Source organism: Manis javanica, chromosome 3 (assembly GCF_040802235.1).
Source record: "Manis javanica isolate MJ-LG chromosome 3, MJ_LKY, whole genome shotgun sequence".
Taxonomy (NCBI): Eukaryota; Metazoa; Chordata; class Mammalia; order Pholidota; family Manidae; genus Manis; species Manis javanica.
Genome location: NC_133158.1, coordinates 153,052,036 through 153,071,207, shown reverse-complemented (window position 1 = coordinate 153,071,207; position 19,172 = coordinate 153,052,036). Strand labels below are relative to the sequence as shown.

The window sequence follows — 19,172 nt, the reverse complement described above, 5'->3', positions numbered from 1 at the left end:
CGAGGCTCAGTCCCGGCGCCGGGGCCCGCGGGCTGCGCGTTCTGCGGCTGCGAAAACCCGGAGAGGCGGATCGGAGCGCGCTCGCAGCCAACTCCTCCGCGGTCCGGCCGCCGAGCTGGGCATGCTCAGTGCGGCCGCCGCGCCGCCGTCCGCCAACTCGGAAGCTAGCGCTCCGGGGCCGTGGGGGCGAGAACGCCCGCGGCGGCGAGCCGGCGTCTCCCGCCGCCCCCAGACAGTGGCAAACTTCGCGGCGTCCCCAGGGTTGGCTGGGACGAGAAAGATACCTTACAAATAAAATCAAACCCAACACCCCATCCCAACCCGAATTGTGGAGGCTACGGCCGCCGGAGTGCCGCCGCCGCCGGCCCCTGCCCACTAGCGGGGGACCAACAGGTAAACTGTTGGGGCGGGGAGCGGGGAGGAGGACCTGCGGCCGGGCCGCGGGCGGCGGGCTGGAGGGGTCCGAGACGCCCGCTGGCCGGCCGCCCCCCTCGGCGCTCAGAGCCCGCCGTACTCACCCCCGCCTTCCCCAGCCCCTGGAGGGGCAGCAAAGGGTTAAGTCGGCCCCGCGCCACAGTGAGCACGGCCCCCTCCAGCCGCGGCGACCGCCAGCAGCGCGCCTCGGCGCCTGCCCGGAGCCGCCGAGGGGACCGAAGCCGCAGATGCGCCACCGGAGCCCGGCGGGCGTCTAGGAGGCACCAGCCGCTTCCCCGCCGCCCGCATCCCTGCCTCCCCCACCCTCTCCAGGCCTCTCACCGCGCCCCTGCCAGGTCCGCGCCCGGGTGGCGGGGTCTGCGGGGCGCGTGGCAGCCGAGAAGGATCCCTGCGGAGGAGGAGGGGCGGGGGCGAGCCGCTCCGCAGTCTCTTTGGACTGGAGGGCCACCCTCGCCTTGGGCGAGCACTTGAGTCACCCGCCTCGGCTCCCAAGAAAAGTTTTTTTTACCCCCCCTTGCCCCTCCTCCGCTCCCACCCTGAGCCCGGCTAGGGTGGGTTTGGGTCCATTGGTGAAAAAAGTCACACGTTCCCATCAGCTGCTCCTCCCCCTGGGGACAGGGGGGGGTACTGGAGACAGGCGCCGCGAAGGACCCAGGAGGACCTCCAGCCTTTCCGCCGCCGCAACTGGAGCGGTGCGTCCCGGGGCTCCAGCGCGGCCGGGGCCCCGCCGAGGGCTGCCCCCATCAGTGCGTGTCTGCGTGCCGGTCAGCGGCAGCATCCAGCTGCTTTATTCCTGCCTGCAGCGCCACAGCGAGCGAGCGAGGAGGGGGAGAGAGGGAGTCTGTCTGCAAAGTGCTGCTCCCTGGTGCTCAGAGGCGGCTGCTCCAGCTCCAACTCTCATTCATTTCACCGGTTAACATGAGAGATCATGGCCGCCTTCGGGCTTCTCAGCTATGAACAGAGACCGCTGAAACGCCCCCGGCTCGGGCCGCCCGACGTCTATCCGCAGGACCCCAAGCAGAAAGAGGTAAGGGCGCCGGCGGCCTCCCCGGCAACCGGGGCCGCGCTCCGCAGCGCTGACCCGGGCCAAGTTGGCCCAGCTGGCATCGCCGGCGCTGCGGGGGAAGGGTCGGGAAGGGGGACTGGCGGCGGGGATCGGGCTGGGAGGCTGGGGGACCCTTGGCGGCGGAGACCGAGCGGCTGTCAGTCCCTCGCTCCACTGGGCGGTCTCTCTCCGGGTGCCGGGTCGCTTCCCTGTTACCGGGCCTTGCGCGGCACCGCCGGGAGCTTCACTGGGTTCTTCCTTGCCGAAACGCTCCTGCTCGATTTCCCCCCACTTCTGCCTGCTTTATTTTTCTTCCTGCCGCTTCGGTAAATCCTTGTAAACTTTTTGAAAAATGTTGGAATGCCGTACATCCAACACAGGTCTTGTGTTGTGGGCCAACTGAGCGGAGGTGGGGGGTGGGGGTACTTCTCTTTTCAAATTTTCCAGTTTGGAGTGAAGTCGTTTTTATCTAGGTGATAAATATTTAGCTCTATGAACGTACTTCTTTCTGCATCTCCCTTACAAAAATCAGTATTAAGGGGCAACCTGATTTTCGTCCCTAGAGGCGCTTGGCTTAATTGCTGGAGGCTGTTTTGTATGTGTAAAAGCAGTCCGGTTACCTTGGAAGGGAATAGGTACTGGGATTGTTTAATTCTTTGAATGAAATTAATTGGAGAAACCTTGACTCTTGGACTAGGTAGCTGGCTTTCAATGGCTAGAGTAACCATGGTATTTTGTAGCCATGTATGTGTTTGTCAGTAGTTAACAAGTAATTATGTAACAACTTTCCAGTTATAATCATCACCCGTGGCTACACAGTTTGCCCAGGGACTTGCATTTTATTTATTTATTTATTTAGATCACCTGCTACCCGGCTGTGCTTTCTGAGTTTGCCAAATGCAGCCCACCCATCCTCTGTTTTCTTTAGCTAAACATGAAGTGAGCACATTTCAGAACTGCTTTCCTGGAATCTAATAAACCCTCTATTAAAAAGTTTACAGGCCTGCTGACATCACAGGAAGGGCTTTTTAAAGAGGGCAAGGAAGGGGGCCTTAAGACTTTCCTTTTGATAACTATATCTGTTGCAGTAATAGAGGAAGAATGCTTTTGGAAATTAAGGAGTGACAATTCCCTTTAGAGGTTTAGCCCTTTAAACATGTGTGAGCACCCACGGAGTAATTTAGGATGGAGCTGGGAAGCTTTTACAGGTGGTTCTCACCAGGGGCTTACCATGAGGATAATGTGATGAAATTTTGCAGATTTCTTCCCCACCCATTTCTTTACCTGTAACTCTGACCCAGGACTTAATCCTGGAAGTAACAGACACCAAGGACCACATGTAAAGAAAGTTAATCACTTAAAAATGAGGGACCAGAAATTCTTAAAGTTTTGGTGGGGACAAGGACATGGATTGGCTGATGTTTATTATCTTGTAATTAATGTCTTGCCACATCTTTCCAGAGAGAGCGTAGCTGATAGCATCTCTCCAGTTAAGGGATGGTGGTCTGGGGTGTGGTGCCAAGCAGTCTTATTTCTCATTTATTTCTTAGGTCATTTGTAATTTGGGATTGGGGCCTTTTCAATTCTGGAAAATAATATTTTTGCTTCTTAGGGTCTTAACATTTTATGGGATTCTAAAACTGGAAGTGCCTACTTCATATAACTTCCTTTTGACAAAGTGAAACAGGCCAGGGAAAGCTTCCCTGACTTAATCCAGATGTGTGGTGAATATGCAGAGGAGCTGGACCACCAAACCAGTTTTTATGTCAAGACCAATACTGTATTAAGGACGATTTATGTTAAATAGTGTTGTTCTCATGTTACTCCCTTTCCCCCAAGGCAGCCAAGATTTCATCTCTCTGGAGCAGAGAGTCAAAGTTATGTGTGACTGTAGCCAAATTTGAATACAGTATGGAACAGGTGCTTGTCTGTTCTTGGGTGGTGGTGTGGTTAGCAGTGTTTCACAAACCTTAGTTATTTATGTATTGCCTCAAGATTTCAGCCCTATCCCTGATTACCTATACTTTTATTCTAATGTTTTCTTTAAGTTGACTTTTAAGAAACTAAATGTTTCCTAGGCAGGAATACACGTGGAGTCATGGATTTGATGTAATATATATATTGCATAAATGTATATATGTAATGTAAAATTTATAGGAAATCATACATATTTTTTTACTTAATATTTTATACACATATGTGGTTATATGTATTCAAACTATAATTATTAAGACTTTAAAAAGTTCGTCTGTGCACCTGAAAATCATTGTTGTATTCTATGAAGATGTGTGTTCCACATTATGGGAAATGCTGATTTAATGGAGGAAGTGTAGGCTTCCAATTGAGCAGACCTGGATTTGGATTCTGGCGCAACCTCTTTGCAATTGTATGGCCTTGGGAAAGTTGTATAACTTCTCATTTGTGAATTAGTATAATAGTGCTTTTCAGATATATTTGAGAATCCTTGGTTTGAAATGCATTACATTTGTGTGAGAAAAACCTTCCTCCTGGTAGAAGCTATACTTATTACTGTGGTGGTAACTCATTGTTGTTAGCCTGTGCTAATAGTATTCTGGAAAGGAGCTCCCAGGGGATAGGTTGGAACCTGTGAATGTAGACAGCATGCAGACAAGTATGGCCAACAAAAGTGGTGATGGTGGTAGTGCTGGTGGGAGGATTGGAAGCTTGACCTGCTTGATTGATTAATTATATTCATTGGAGAGCTTTCTGTGCATCAGCATTCCACAGGACTTTATTATATATTATAATACTTTGCCCTCTGGAAACACAGACTGTCCTCAAACCTTGAAAGCAGGGAATTAGAAAAGTGGGAGACATCCTTGAGTTCTCCTTCTCCCTTATACCCCATAACACATTTGTGAAGATAGATGTCCAGTCCAATTCCCAAATATATTTCCAACCCATCCACTGCTCCTCAGTTTCAGCAATATACTTGATTGCTTTTCTATTTCAGGCTGACTTTTTCCTGCTCAAGGGCTCTTGGCACATGCTGATTTGTCTACTTGGATACCTTTCTGCTTACTGCCTCCCTACCATTCTCCCTTACTCTTCTCACCTTAGCCTGTGGTTGGGTGGCAGGCTCTGGAGCCAGTCTGCTTGGGTTTGGATCCTAGCTCTGCTGTTTACATACTTACTATTCTCCCTGTGCCTCAGTCTCCCTTCTTAAAGAGAGGAGGAGAATACCACCTATTCCATCAGGTTGTTGGAAGATTAAATGGATAATACATGTAAAGCACCTAGACTAGAGTCTGGCATGGATTCAACATCCAACTATTTGCTGTTATAAACTACTGTCAGGCCTCCCCTTCATTATTCAGGCCTCAGCCCAATGACCTCCTCAGAGGCCTAATGTATCATTTGTAATTATGTATTGATTTGCATGTTGCCATGCCCCACTAAAGGGTCAGTGTCCTGGGGACAAGAATGAGAGAGCTGTTTTGGGCATCATTGAAGTGCCTGGCACCTACTGCAGTTAATCCCTGGGATGTGTGGGCATGAATACTTGTTGCAGTGTATGAATTAAAGTGGAAACGAATGAATAAGGAGGAGATCTGGTAACTGAAGGGTGTTAGGGAAAGGCTAGGTTAAGGCAGAAATCATCGTTGACATTTACCTTGGAGGCTACAAGGATGAAAGCTAAATTAAACCCTACAAGTAGGCAGGAAGAGGAGTTTTACCTGGGGAAGAGGCCTAAACAGTTGGAATAGTAAATATTTCAGGAAATGAAATTAGTTAGAAAAATAGGCTGGGGCCATAGTGAGATTTCCAGACATCAGGAACCAGAGAGGCCCACCAGCAGGGAGGGGTGGGTGTAGGGTTCCATATTGGAGCAGGGTGGTGTCTGCAAGCCGTTCTCAAACTTGACACATCTGAATCACCTGTAGGACTTGTTAAAAACAGATGGCTGGTATTTTCAGATTCCATAGGTATGAGATAGGGCCCCTTAATTTGCATTCCTAACAGATTCCAGGTGATCTGATGTTGCTGGTTCAGGCCCCTTGTTGAGGACCCTGACCTGAAGAGAAGGCGTCCGGTTCTGCAGGGGCTGGAGTCGTGCCTGGCGTAGGTAGGGCAGATCAGACGTCTGTGTCCTGCAGAAGTCGCAGCAGTTGGTTCAGCAGCTCCCTCAACCAGGATTTGGTGCACTTTTCCCAGAAACTCTGCTCTCTCTTAGCTCAGGTCTAAGGGAATGAGCCAGGAAGTCTTATTCGTCCTCCAAAGGCTTTCCATTACACTTGGAATAAAACACAAACTCCTTACCTAGGCCTCCGGGGCCCTATCAGTCTGGCACTTGCTCACCTCCACAACCACTGCGTGTAGGCAGACTGCCTGGCTTTGAGTTCTGGCTTCATCACTTACTGCCTGTTTAACTCAGATATCACCTATGGGATGGAGTTCATATTTGTTCCTATTTCATGGGGTTCTTGGGAAGATAAAATGAGATTTGAACCATGCTTGGTACACAGATGGCGAGGTAGGGCAGGGACATGGGACAAGCCTCATGATTAACTTTCCCTGCCTATGATGGCACTCAGTACAGGTATAACTTCTCCCTTGTTAAATGATCCCAGGGGTTCCCACTGCACTTCAAGTAATACCCACAAGACCCTAGCAGCTGGGATCTGGCCTCTGGGCCTTGAGTCACCACCTCCTGACATCCTCATCCCCCTCCTGGCTCTGTGGTCTGACCACTGGCCACATCTCCCTCATTCCAACAAGCCCAGCTCTTTTGTGTCTAGGTTCCTGTCCTTGCTGCCTTTGCAGTCATTTTTCTGTCTTTTGGTTCTTAGACTCGCAGGGAGGCCTTTCTTGTTAACCCAGCTTCCCTCATTTATGCCAGGTCATTATCTTGTGTTACTATGTTTTGTAGTGCTTGTTACTGTCTGAAATTGCATTATTGGTTGATTCTTCTCTCCATGGTCTTCCTTCCATAGCAGGGGCTTGTCCAAGGTGTCTCTAGTTGTGAATTGCCTAGTGCTTAAGATTAGACTAGGTGCTCAGTAAATAGTTCTTAAATGAATAAAATGCAGGAGGAACTCATAATGAGCAATTGTATTTATAACATTTAACTGTCCCAATGCTTGTTTTATTTTGGTAGAGCCTGTTAGTTTTTGTTGTTGTTAACATCTAAAACTCTTAAAACACATTAAATGCTTATATTAGAGACAGCTGGGGAGGTGGGAAGAGGGGAGTTGAAAATCTGTCTCTTATAATCTTTCAGAGGGAAGTTGTTGATAAAGTTGCCTGGGAAGAGAGGACAGATTGACCAGTTGCCTGGGGGACCAAAAGACAGAGATGGTTAGAGAGAAAGCTTCCCCCTGAAATAAATTGGCTGACTCCAGGGCCCCATCGTAGACCTCCCTGAACACCAGAGTTCTGGAAGGGACAACTGCTTGTTTAACTCTTGCCTCATGAGACTCTTAGGCCAGAATCAGTGTGGGAAGCACTGGGTCAGAGGCCCTGCTTCCTGCTGCTCACTGAAGAGTTTCCATCCAAACTTTGTGGTAGAGGAGGAACCCAGGTGGCTGTCGATTCTCAGGACTGCCACCACCTGAGGCAGAATCCTCAAAGATGTTTGTTAAAAATGCACATGTGTCCCCCTCCACCCCAGACCTGCTGAGTCAATTTTTGGGAAGGAAGTTGAGGAATTTACATTTTAAACAAGCTTTCTAGGGGATTCCTAAACACAGTCAAGTTTGAGAACAATTGCTTTAGTTTGTGTCTTTATCTGTACAGAGTATTGTAAACTAGACTCCCCCCTATTCCTACCTGCTTTCCACTGTTGAATGTATTAAAATCAAAAAACACATATACTACTTGAAATAGTAGTGCCTTTTGGTTCAAAATAGTGCCAGTGAGTTTAGCTACTTTCCTCTCTGAAGTCTGATGCTAATAACCATGGTTCCCAGCACACGCTTTTTTTCTGTACATGGTCACAGCAGAGTAGAATACCATGCCTTGGTCCTGAAATAGCCATAGTTCCCTAATGTGTGTACTTGGCTAACCTGGGGTGCCTGGGAGCAGGTCTTGCTTTGTCCCAGAAGGATGTTCTTTGAGTTTGTCAGGCTGCAGAGTTTTATGTTTGACTGTGAGCTTGTGCTCTTTGGAGACTCATTCATGTAAAGCTGTTAATTTGGGGTGCAGCCACAGGCCTTTAGATGGTGGGGTATTTTACTTAGGCTAGTACCTGTGGCGATGGAATGTGATCCTTTAGGAAGTTGTAGGACCAGAAAGTGAGGTCCGGAAAGCTAACTGCTTTGGGTGAGTGCTAGGTAGGAAAGGATGACAATGAGCAGAGACCTGGGATATTGGTTGAACCAGTTAGTAGTGCCTCCTGTGGTTGTGTGCACATATGGGGGAAAACAACGCTGAAGTAGAGGAATGGAGTAAGTGGAATTTGGAAACTTCCAAGAATTGTGGTGTATTTCTTCTGAAGTTCTGCTTTGCTGAAGTTCTGAACTCCTGTAGTGGGGCTCTGACAGAGTAGGCAGGAATTAGAGGAGCTGGAGGGATCCATAGGAAGAGTGGACGTGATTAAAGGTTTAGCTTTGTTCTCTGAGCAGTGGTGAAAGGAGCTGGTTGGCGTGGCCTGGAGAAAATCTGACCTTGGGTTCTTGAGTGGGGACAGCCATGTGAAGGGAGAAATCCAAGGAAAGTGTAGAGGGAGGTGTCTGCCTCCTACGCATTCTTCCCTGAGAGGAACATGGAGACACTTGGACTTTTAATTGTCTTTAGATACTTTCTGAAGTTGGGGGACAGCAATAGGGATGTTCATTATACTATCCTCTCTAGAAAATAACATAATAAAGAAATATGTCAATATGTTATAAAAAGCATGATTTCTACTTAAAAAATATACATGTCTACATAATCTACATGCAAACAATTGTTATATCTCAAGGATGGTGGTCATTTTATTTTTTTGTATTGTTTGTATTCTAAGGTAGAACAATAATGTTCTGCACTATTGTCATGGGAGGAAAAACTTCAAGGATAATTATTTGGTGACTTTGATTTGGTTTATGGGAATGGGTCTTTGTTGTTGTTTTGTTTCCAAAGTAAGCTGGCGCCCCTTTAGCTGCTGCAGAGGGGTCTGGCAGTGTTAGCAGAGAGCCTGGCACACCCGATGCTGCCAGCAGTGTGGTGAGGTCCACGTGAGGGCTGCTTTGTGCGCCTGCCAGACCTGCCACATGGGCCGTGACATTTGGGCTGCTGCGTCGTTTTCCTCACCTATGAGCAGGAGGCAACAATACCCGGCTGGAACGTTTTCATTATGAAGGAGCAGTGTAGACTTAAATCGCTGCCCAGTGTGAGGCAGGCAGCGGTGTGCTGGACATGCCTGCATCAGCTGGCTGTGGAAGATTTTAGGAATTTTGTGAGTTGGTTACTGTCATGTTGGTAGCCTGAAATCTGGCATAATGGGAATATTTACACCAAGGAAACTGGCAGATCCTACCAAGTATGGTTCATCTATTTGTTGGAAGCTGGTTGTTAAGTAATTACCAGCCCACTGCTGGGTATGGTCGTTTGTGTGCTTTGTGGGCTACTCTGCCGCCATTTTTACCCCAGGTTCTCTTACCTGCTGCCCACCAGAGAAATTTTTTTAAAGACTCCGATTCTCACTTTCTTAGCCTCTCTTGCAGCTTGGAGTGACCACATGATTTAATGTTGGCTAAAGAGATTTAATGAAAATGTACCGGACTTAATGGTGCAGGAATTTTTCCTTGTTGAAAGTAGTACAGGCACAGGGGAAGGATGCCCTCTCTTAATACCCTGGTGGCACTTTAGTTTCCCATCTTTGGAAAAGTGGTAAGAGGCTATGATAGTTGGGGCTAGGGTACCTGTCTTGTGCCCATGAGGCAGCAAGCTTATGGATGAAAAGCCAACACAGGAGATGATTTAAGTAGGTTTATAAAGGTGTTAAGCTATTGAACTGACCTTGGGACCGCCTCTGCCTGGACTTCTTGTTAAGTACACAACAGATAATCACATGGTTTATACCACTGTTGGACTTGTTAATTTCTTGTAGCCAGAAGCATTCTAATGGTGTCATGGTACTTCTGATTTATATTTCAGCACCCTCAAATCATCACAGCATGAGCCCTTTTTTTCATGAGAATACACATTCCCAGAACTCTCCACCTCTCTGTCTTAATGAGTATACAGCAAGCGGCGAAGAGCATCCGCATCTTGCTCATTAGGCAGTAAATTCTGCCCAGTGCCTATTAGAAGCTGAGGGGAAGTGGAAACAGCCCCTTTATTTATTTCCATTTCTGGTAGAAAGAGTTTTGGTGGAAAGGGAGGGAGAGAGCCTTGTTGTGTTTTGTTTGGAGAGGGAGATTCTGTGGGTCTGGGCCATTTTTTGGGAAACAGGTATGTTCAGAGCTAGAAGGGAACCTAAAGATGGGTTCTAACTTTCTTATTCACTACAAAAGGAAATTGAGTCCCAGGGAGGTTCAAGTGACTTGTTAAGGCAGATTTGGGCCAAGCACTTGTATGCCCTGATTTGTTCTTGCACCTTAATTGGCCTTCCCTCTGTACACAGCCTTGGCTTCTGGTAAGGCCCCTCATGTTGCCCTGGTATTGACAATTACTCTGCATTGTAGGCACCAAGTACCTCTGTGAGAGCTGGGCTGTCCAGCTCACAGTTTCATCTTCTCAGTTTGTCAGAATCTTGTGTGGTGTCTCTTCGGCAGAGGGGAGAATACCCTGGAAGCTCAGGTACTCTTGTCTTTGTGGGGAACCTCCCAGCAAAATCCCTGGTCTCTAGTGTGCATAACTCTAACACTGGCATTTGTGGTTAGATCCTATCTAGCTTTTGTTTTCTTGGTTGAAAACCAAGTGGGTAGCTCTCTTGAACATACAAATACACGTTATACCAGTTGCCTATTTCTAGGGCATTCTGTGTAGATGGATCCCCTTAGTTACCAAATGCTATAGCCCTCAGAAAAGAGGAAACATTTTAGCCCCTGGGTTTTTTCACTTTCCATGTTTCTAGGGAAACACTATATATATATGCCAAACAAATTCAGTCATTCAGCCAGTATTACTGAGGACCTTGTAGGCACTTAGCGAGTTGTAGCTTCATGCGGGCGGGGCCTAAGACTCTCATTCCTACTATGTCCCTGGCTTCAAGCGCAGAGCCTGGTTCATACTTAGGACTTAAAATATTTTTGTGAATGAAAGGATAAGCGAGTGCTAGGAGCACTGGGTGTGGGCCTGGGCCCCAAAGACTTCAATACAGAGCAATGGTTATCATTTGAAACTGACCCCCCCTGCCTCTGCCCCTGGGCATTGGCACTGTCTGAAGACATTTTGGGATAATGTGTGTGTTTATGTGTGTGTGTGTGTGTGCGCGTGTGTGTGTGCGTGTGCGCGCATGTGTGCACTACTGGCATCTAGTAGGTAGAAACCAGGGATGTCACTAACATTCTCCAGTACTCTGAACAGGTGCCCCTCCACCCAAGGATTATCTGGCCTAAACTGTGAGTAGTTCTGGGGTTTAGAAACCCTGATCTAGATGGTGTGACAGACCTGTAAATAAGGAATACAATGTTCGTAGATTCTTTGAGAGGAATGCACAAAGTGCTGTGGAAATAAGAGGGAGTGATGCATTTTGACAGGACCTAATACAGGAGATTTTTGAGTCAGGGATTTGGAGGATGTGTAAGAGTGGATGGGACTGAGGATGTGAAAGGAAATTAATTTTGGGAAGAGGGGATGTGTTCTGGGCTATGGGTCTGGGCATGGGGTGGGTGTGCTGGCCAGAGTGAGGTTGGAGTGGCAAAGGAAGACAAGGTCAAGTTCTGAGGGCCTTTTTATACTATGTTGGAGCATTTGGGTATTATGGTGGAGGCACTGAGGTGCCATTCAAGGGTGTTAAGGCAATTAGATTTAAGATGACTAAGGTTTGCAGTTTAAGGGGACAGTGTCTCTGAGGGTCCCATTGGGGCAGAAAGACTGACTAGCTAGGTGGTCCCTGACAATCCAGGCCTGGGGGTGGGTTCTTAAGTTTCCCGTGGCTGTCATAATGAGGCAGTACAAACTAGGTGGCTTGAAACAGCAGAAATTATTCTCAGCTCTGGAGGCCAGAAGCTGGGAAGGGCTGTGGGTAGGATTGCACGCCCCCTGGAGGCTCTGCAGGGAGTCCCTCCTTTGGTGGCTCCAAGTGTTCCTTGGCTGCTTTGTGGCCACATCAGTCTAATTTCGGCTTTATTTCTACATGGCCTGTGTGTGTCTCTTCTTCTGTGGGTGTGCCTTCTAAGGACACGAGTTACTGGATTTAGGGCCTACCGCTCTAATCCAGGATGACACCATCTCAAGATCTTTAACTTAATTATGTCTACAGAGACCCTTTTAACAAATAAGATAACATTCACTGGTTCCAGGATTTGATGTGGATATCATATCTTTTGGGGGTCTGTTTTTTTGGCTTGCAGGGCTTGGGAAGAAAGAAGAGAGGATTTAAGAGAACAGTTACTTGAAGGGCAGAATTGACCAAGTAGATGTGTGAGGTGAGAGGGGCGAGCACAGGACTATACCAACATATTCAGCTCAGGTCGAGATTCCCAAACTTTCTGGTATTAGATCCATTTACAATCTTAAACATAGAGCTCTTGTTTATGTAGGTTATATCTCAATATTTACTGTATTTGAAATCAAAACCGAGAAATTTTAGAAATATATATTAATTTGGTCAAAAAATAACCATTTCATGTTAAAAGTGTTTTTATGAACAGTAATTAGCTCTCCAAACAAAAAAAAATAAGTGAAGAGAGCTTCATTGTTTTACATCTTTGCAAATATCTATCATTAATATCTGGACTCTCATACCTAATTCTCTGTCACAATATGTTGTTTTGGTTGAAGGATATGAAGAAAATTTTGCCTCACACAAAGTATAGTTGGAAAATTCTTGGGACCCGCAGAGGTCTTGGTCATGAGAACACTGGCTAAGACAGTGGAGTAGGTGGCTTGACGGTGGTCCCCAAACTAATATGCCATAGGGATCAAAAGAACTTGCTCATTTTTTTTCCAAGGGAAAGCAGTGGTGAGAGTGGAGAGAATGAATTCATTTCTGAATGTTTTCAATTTGAAATTCCTCTGGGGATTCCAGGTGAAATGTACAGTAGCAGAAGCTGGAAATCTGGATTTGGGTGTGATGTGTGTGTAGGTGTTTGAAGTCATGGCTGATGGAGGAGCAGGCAGACCCTGATGTTGGAATTCTCCAGGAATTTTCTGGACCACATGAGCAAGAACTCTCATGGGTTGTTGAGCAGTGGGTGTGGGGTGATGAGGGGCCCAAAAGGAGACTTTATAGTGGGTGAGGGTCCAACTCCATTGGCTTCTGAGTTTAGCAGTTTCTCCTGTGAGGACCTTTACATGTGTGTCCCCTGCTACCTGGTTGCCTTGTTTTCTGCAAAGTGATTACTTGCTCCTCAGCATGCAACACAGTTCGTGTTTGATTTATTATCTGTTCTGTCCCCCAACCAGTGTAAGTCCCATGAAGGAGGGACCATGGCCCTTTTATCTCCCACTGATAACCAGAGGGAAGGAGAGCATCGGGTTAAGGAGAGGGTAGGAGTTAAATATTTGTTGACAGGATTTGGTAACCAGGTAGTCATTATGAGCAAATGGTTATTAGAAGCCTGGTACAGGGAATGGTGACACTAGGAACTATAAAACATGGTTCCTTTCCTTGGTGAACTTTGAGTGGTGAGAGGAAGGTCCTGTGCTTACAGCAGTAAAGTCATTAAAAGATTCAGTGGAGTGGTGGAACAAATGAGGGAGGGGTCAGTTCTTTGGAGGGATTAAAAAAGTCTTCAGAAATGTGGGTGTTTTTCACGTGACAAGGCCTTCTGGGCAAAGACACAGAAGTGAAATGGTACATGATCTTCAGAGGAATTGGAAGTAGTGCAATAAAGCAAGAGTTTATTGAATCTATAAACTTGAACATGCCTGTGGATTTTGGGTACAGTTGAGAGAGGAGAAATTAAAAGAACTGGAGAGAGAAGGGATATCTGCTAGAGCAAAGCTGACTTGGTCCTGGGGCCAGGACATTGAGGTCGCAAAGGGAGTGACACCTATTGTACAGTGTTATGGATGGCTGCCCCGAGAAAGGAGGGCAGGCAGAGGGAGGGCAGGCAGCAGTGTCACGGGGCTCCCTCTTACCTTGAATTTCCTATAGGCATTTCCAGAGTCGGTATGAATGTGCAACGATTTTCTTCAGCAGGAATAAACTGAGCCTTCAGCTCCCATCCAGCATGCCACGGCTCAGCTATGCAAATGCCGCCTTGCTGTCAATTAAAATTGGTAGAATTTGCTGCTTTCCTTTTTCAGCCATTTCATTCATGGATTAATCCAATAAGGTCGTTGCGATTAGGCCCATTTCAGGCATTGGCAGCAGGAGTGAAGAGCTAATAAAAATGTATTTTGTGTGAAGTGTCATTGGAAATTTTTTTGCTGAGATGCTGGTTCCCATACAGGTATGGAGGCTCTATCAAGACTGTGTCCAAGGCAGTGTTAAATAATTGATCTTTCTCCTGAGCGCTGTGAGGAAGGTTAATATTGACATTGCTCAGGGTTTTATTTTTTTGTCTTTTTTTTTAAGCTCCACATAGTGCTGTGTTAGTAGGCAATATGAAAAATATGTTTGGCCTCAAAGCTGGTTTTACTCTTGGGTCAGTTGTAGGCTAAATGTCAACTCCCTCTTGAAAAAAAAAATGATTCTTCATGAATTAGACTATTTACATTTTGAGCACTCACATGAAATCTGCTTTCAGTCATTATTAAATAATCGAAATGTTTTTGAAGTTACATTTTCATTTACTTAGTACTTGATATATGCCTCCCACTCTGCTAGGTGATGTGGGGGCGTGGAAGAGAAATAGAAATCTGCTTCTGTCCCCTCTAGAACAGTGCTTCTCAAAACATCTGTGGTGAAGGACCAGTTTTTTAAAATTAATTTTCAATCTGTTGCAGACTGATACAAGTATGTGATAAAAATGAATTACTAGAAAAATGAAATGCCACTTGAGTGTAGTGGCAATGTCAAATCGCTATAAAAGTTTGCAAGCACTTACTCTCAAATTTTTGCACATTTCTTATTGAGGACCAATAGCAGAGGACCACATTCTAAGTAACACTGGTCTAGCAAATAATATCTGGTTCACTGGCACACAGAAAACATTTAAAAAGTAACTTAGTTTTATTTATTTATTTTTAAACCAAAGAATTATGCATTTGGTATGGTGTGTAATGTGCCACATATCATGGCAGCCAATGTGTTGGTTATTCTGACTGTTCTACAAGTTTGGTTTTATGTCAGCCTCTCAAATGCCTCTGAGGTGGGTACTGTTATCTCCTTTTTGCAGATGAAGAAACTGAGGCACGGGGGTGGGTGGCATGGGTGAGGGTGGGGTGGGATTCTTGGCAAGATCATTTAGCTGCTTAATGATGGAGTTGGATTTCTGAGCCCCTGCTGTCACCATTCTCTATATATAGTGAGGCTAAAAATGCTGCCTGAGTTTAGAAAAGAGAGGGTTGGAATACTAGAAGGTCTCACTGGAGGATGTAGGGTGTGAGGGGCAGGTTCTGAGTGAGTGGGGGCAGGCTGCCCCCCTTCATAAGAAAACATTGAAGGTGGGATGAGTGAGGTGCAGGGGCACAGGGACCGCGCCTGCACGATCAGGCTTGGAGGCCCCACAGGTTGGGGCGTGGGGGCTGGTGATGGGCTCACGTGGCCCTGCTGTCAGATTTATCTCATTAGCTAATGCCTAATAAATCCAGTCGGCGGAGAATGGAGTCGGGGAGGCTGCGAGGGAGACGGCTGTAGTGACCAAAAGCGTGAAGTAAAAAGAGCCTGACTAATCAGGGCTTTAAATAGGACTGGAGAGGAAGAATGGACAGTTGGTGGCAAGATAGTCAAAGGATTATGAAGAAGAGAGGAGAGTGGAAAATCCTCAGATTTCTTGGATGGTAGGTGCCGTTGCTTGAGTACCTCAAAGTGACACACTTTTGTGGTGTCTTTAGTGATATGACAGGTAATCTGAAATTACTTGATTGCTGGATTAGAGTGAATATTCAGACTCCCCACCCCATTCACCCTGTGCCTTCTGGCATGAACTAGTTTACTTGAAGGTCTTGTGACTGAATGTAAGCTTTGGTTTGTACCACCTGTCCCATGCTTTAATCTCGCCTTCAGTACCTGTTTTTCATGTCCTCGTGGGCTGCTTTGGTGGTGGTTAATTGCTAGAATTGCTTGGAAGGTTGGCTAAGCTCCATAGAAGAGGTGGGAATGAGTAAACCTCCCCAAAATAAAAAGGGTGGAGGCTGGCAGGTGTTAACAGAGGCTCTGAGGCTACGTTTTGGGAGGCGGACGCTGGGACATTTGTTTTCTTAGCTCACAATTGTAGGCTTTGCCTCTCTGTTTCCAAGTAATTGACCTTAAACAAATGACCAAGATTGCCACCACCACAAATAAAGAGAAACCCGCAGTCCCTGTTCCCTTTTTCCCGGGTAGGGAGAAGGGTATTCTGCAGTTTAATTTGATTTTTTCAGGTATTCATTGTATCCTTATCACCCAGCAAGTTTTGCTTTTTCATGAATCTGCAATTCATTTGGGGAAATTCACGACAAACCTTCCTACAGGTGTGTTATTTGGAAAGACCTTCTTTCCAAATAAGGTCACATATACAGGCACAGGGGTTAGGACTGACTGACTTTTTTGCGGTATGCAATTCAGCCTCTAACAGTTGCCTACAGGCCCTCTCAAGACCTCCCTCGGCGTGTCCTGGGTTGGTCTGGTACTGGACTTTGTCTTCTCAGTGCTGTTTTCTCAGCTATGGGGTTAGAGACTAATTTAGGCGTGGGGTAGAAGGGTGAACAAAATGAGCCAGGTTAGGGGGTAAGTGTGAGTTCACTAGATAGTGAACTTCAGAGGACAGGACAGAAACTATGGTTTGTGTTTGTGTTCTCTGCCCTCAGATCACCTAGCACAGTGGGAGGCCTGCTTAGTACTAAATGAAAAGTATATACAGGAAGAGTTGACATTAGATGCGATCACAGTGCAAGAATTGTATGGGACTGTGACCTACCTGAGCAGTGGGAGCTCCAAAGAGAAAACTATCTTTTGAGTCTGCCTTAAATACAGTCCTGAGCAGGATAAACCAGCAGATACCTTAAGTCCTCTTTGCTACTTTATGATTATGCAAATCTAAAACTTCAAGTATTTTTCTCGTGCAGTTTTCCTAGTCTGAGAGCCATATCCAGGTGTTTGATATTGGAGAGTGACATGCATTTCAATGGGATTTGAATATGAATTGATGGATACAATTATTTAGATAAGAGTGGAATAAATACTAAGTATATTTAGACATAATTTGAGTCAAAGCTCTCCTACTTTAAAATGGGGAGGAGGGGCTCCCTGTCCCACTAGGCCACTTAACGGGTAGGGTGAGGGAGGCTTGTCACTGGGAATTGGCTCCTCTGTGAGCCTCGTGTTCAACGTGTCACCCTCGCTGGACATTTCCATCCAATTTACCAGAGAGTTAATGAGTTACCTGGTCATGTGATGATTTGGCCCTATATGTGCTGGCCATACAAAACACGACAATGATGACTCAGTTTTTAAAGTACTTACTATATACCAGTCACTGCGCTGAATGCCTCACATGATTCTTCACTTACTCCTTACAATAGGCATGTGAGGTAGGTGGAGGTACCTCCATTTCACAGAAGAAAGGGAGCCAGGATTCCAGCTTAGGCTGGCTGGAAGCACACTGATCTCTGCAAAGATCTCACTGGCTTGGAGAACACATTAGACCTGCTGGGGGCCTGATTCTCACAAGGCCATATAACCATTTCACTTCTGCCCAGCCTCAGTTTCTCACGTTGTAAATGGGGACCCATCCTGCCTAAGCCACTTGGCTGTTATGAGGCTGGGCATGAATGTGCTGCTGAAAGGCCAGGGACTGGTATTTTTGTTGCCTCATTTCTTTTCTCTTTTAGCCTGCTACTCTGTACAGGTGTGAGGCTGGTAGCCTTTCAATTTTGTCTAGACCCCCACTCCCCACCATTAATGACTGATGGCCTGCAGGTGTGGTTTGGATGGGGTGAATATTAATGGCGGTATAGACGAGGGTGGAGGCAAAGAGCTGAGTTTCAGATGTGGCTTTGATGCGGCTGTGGCACCGGTGTTAGAGAAGGGGGTGGGAGAAGTGCTGGTTTGCCTTTTCAGGGAGTGCTGCTCCCCTAAGTCAGTCTGGCACCTTCCCTGGCCCTCTTCAGGAGGCTGGTGGCAATGTCTTCTCTTGCATAGATTTTGGCTGCTATGGGGAACCCCTTCCCCATTTTTAAAAAACTTCTCAAAAAGGTATCAAATGATAGCTCCTTTAAAAGAGATTAAACAGAAATCAGTCCCTATTGCTGTGGTGCAGGGAGTGGAGGGTCCCACTTACACAGAGGTGACGGATGCTGCTTTTCCCAGCTGTGTAGACTCTGTAGTGAAGGTCCTCTTGTGCTGCCAAATTTTTGATTTTGGGGGTGATCCTGCCATGAGGGCTTCAGCCTCCCCTGCATGTATGTTTTAGTTTCCTAGGGCTGCCGTAATATAATGCCACAGACTGGGTGGCTTTAAAACAGTGGAACTTCATCCTCTCACCATTCTGGAGGCTGGAAGTCCAAACTGCAGGCAGGGCCACTGCCAGAAGCCCCTGGGGGGGGGATCCTTCCTTGCCCTCCAGCTTCTGCTAGGTGACCGGTGTCCCTGGGCTTGTGCAGCAGCGCTCCAGGGTGCTTCTGTCTTCCCTCTGTGTCTCTCCTGGAAGGACACCAGTCTGTTGGACGCACCCCAATTCACTATGACCTCATCTTAATTTGATTGTATCTGCAAAGACCCTCTTTCCAAATAAGGTCACATTTACAGGCACAGGGGTTAGGACTGACTGACTTTTTTGTGGTATGCAATTCGCCTCTAACAGTTGCCTGCAGGCCCTCTCAAGACCTCCTTTGGCGTGTCCTGGGTTGGTCTGGTACTGGACTTTGCCTTCTTGGTGCTGTTTTCTCAGGAACATCAAGCTGTCAGCCATCTCCATTTTCTCTTGTTATCTTCAACTACTTCCTTTACTGGATTCTTAATGGTGCCATTAAAACATTCACAAGACCCTCCCGTCTTAGATTTCCCGCTCTCTCATGACCCCATTTTCCCATCTCTCTCTTTCTCCAAATTTTCCCCAAAGCATTCTGGGTGCTGTCTCGCCTTCACCTCCTCCTTTTCCCACTGCTTCCAGTCTGGCCTCTGCCCTAGTCATTCCACTGAGACATCTCTAGGGTCAGGCCCCATGCAACAGCCAGGTTCCCAGCAGCACTTTGCTCCTGTTCATTTCTGCCTGGGTGAAGCCATGTCTTCTCATGGCTTCTGGGGTAAAGCACTCCTGGTTTCCTTCTCTGCTCTCTGGCTGCACCATCTCAGTCTCTTTTGAAGGCTTTTCCTCTTCTACCTGTCCATGAAATCAATCTCGGATTTTTTGTGGGGGTCTTTGCCGGGCCTTGTCCCTTCTCTCTCTTGTCTCTCCCTAGGTGATCTAAGCCACCCAGTTGCTACCTACATGCAGACAACTCACAACTTCATGACTCTGGCCTAGATGTCTCTGAACTCCAGGCTTGGCTACCT

General features: G+C 46.8%; 1 protein-coding gene across 10 annotated transcripts in view; it reads left to right on the top strand.

Moving 5' to 3' along the window:
- The first annotated feature begins 1,328 nt into the window (after positions 1-1,328).
- Positions 1,329-19,172, top strand: part of MED12L (mediator complex subunit 12L) — a 317,585-nt gene continuing 299,741 nt past the window's right edge. For all 10 annotated transcript variants that reach the window (XR_005058495.2, XM_037008243.2, XM_037008239.2 and 7 more), the window contains exon 1: positions 1,329-1,462. Coding sequence is in view for 9 of the 10 variants with exons in the window: in XM_037008243.2 (XP_036864138.1) it covers positions 1,364-1,462 (99 nt within the window). In the remaining variant the exon portion in view is untranslated. The remainder of the gene's footprint in view (positions 1,463-19,172) is intronic.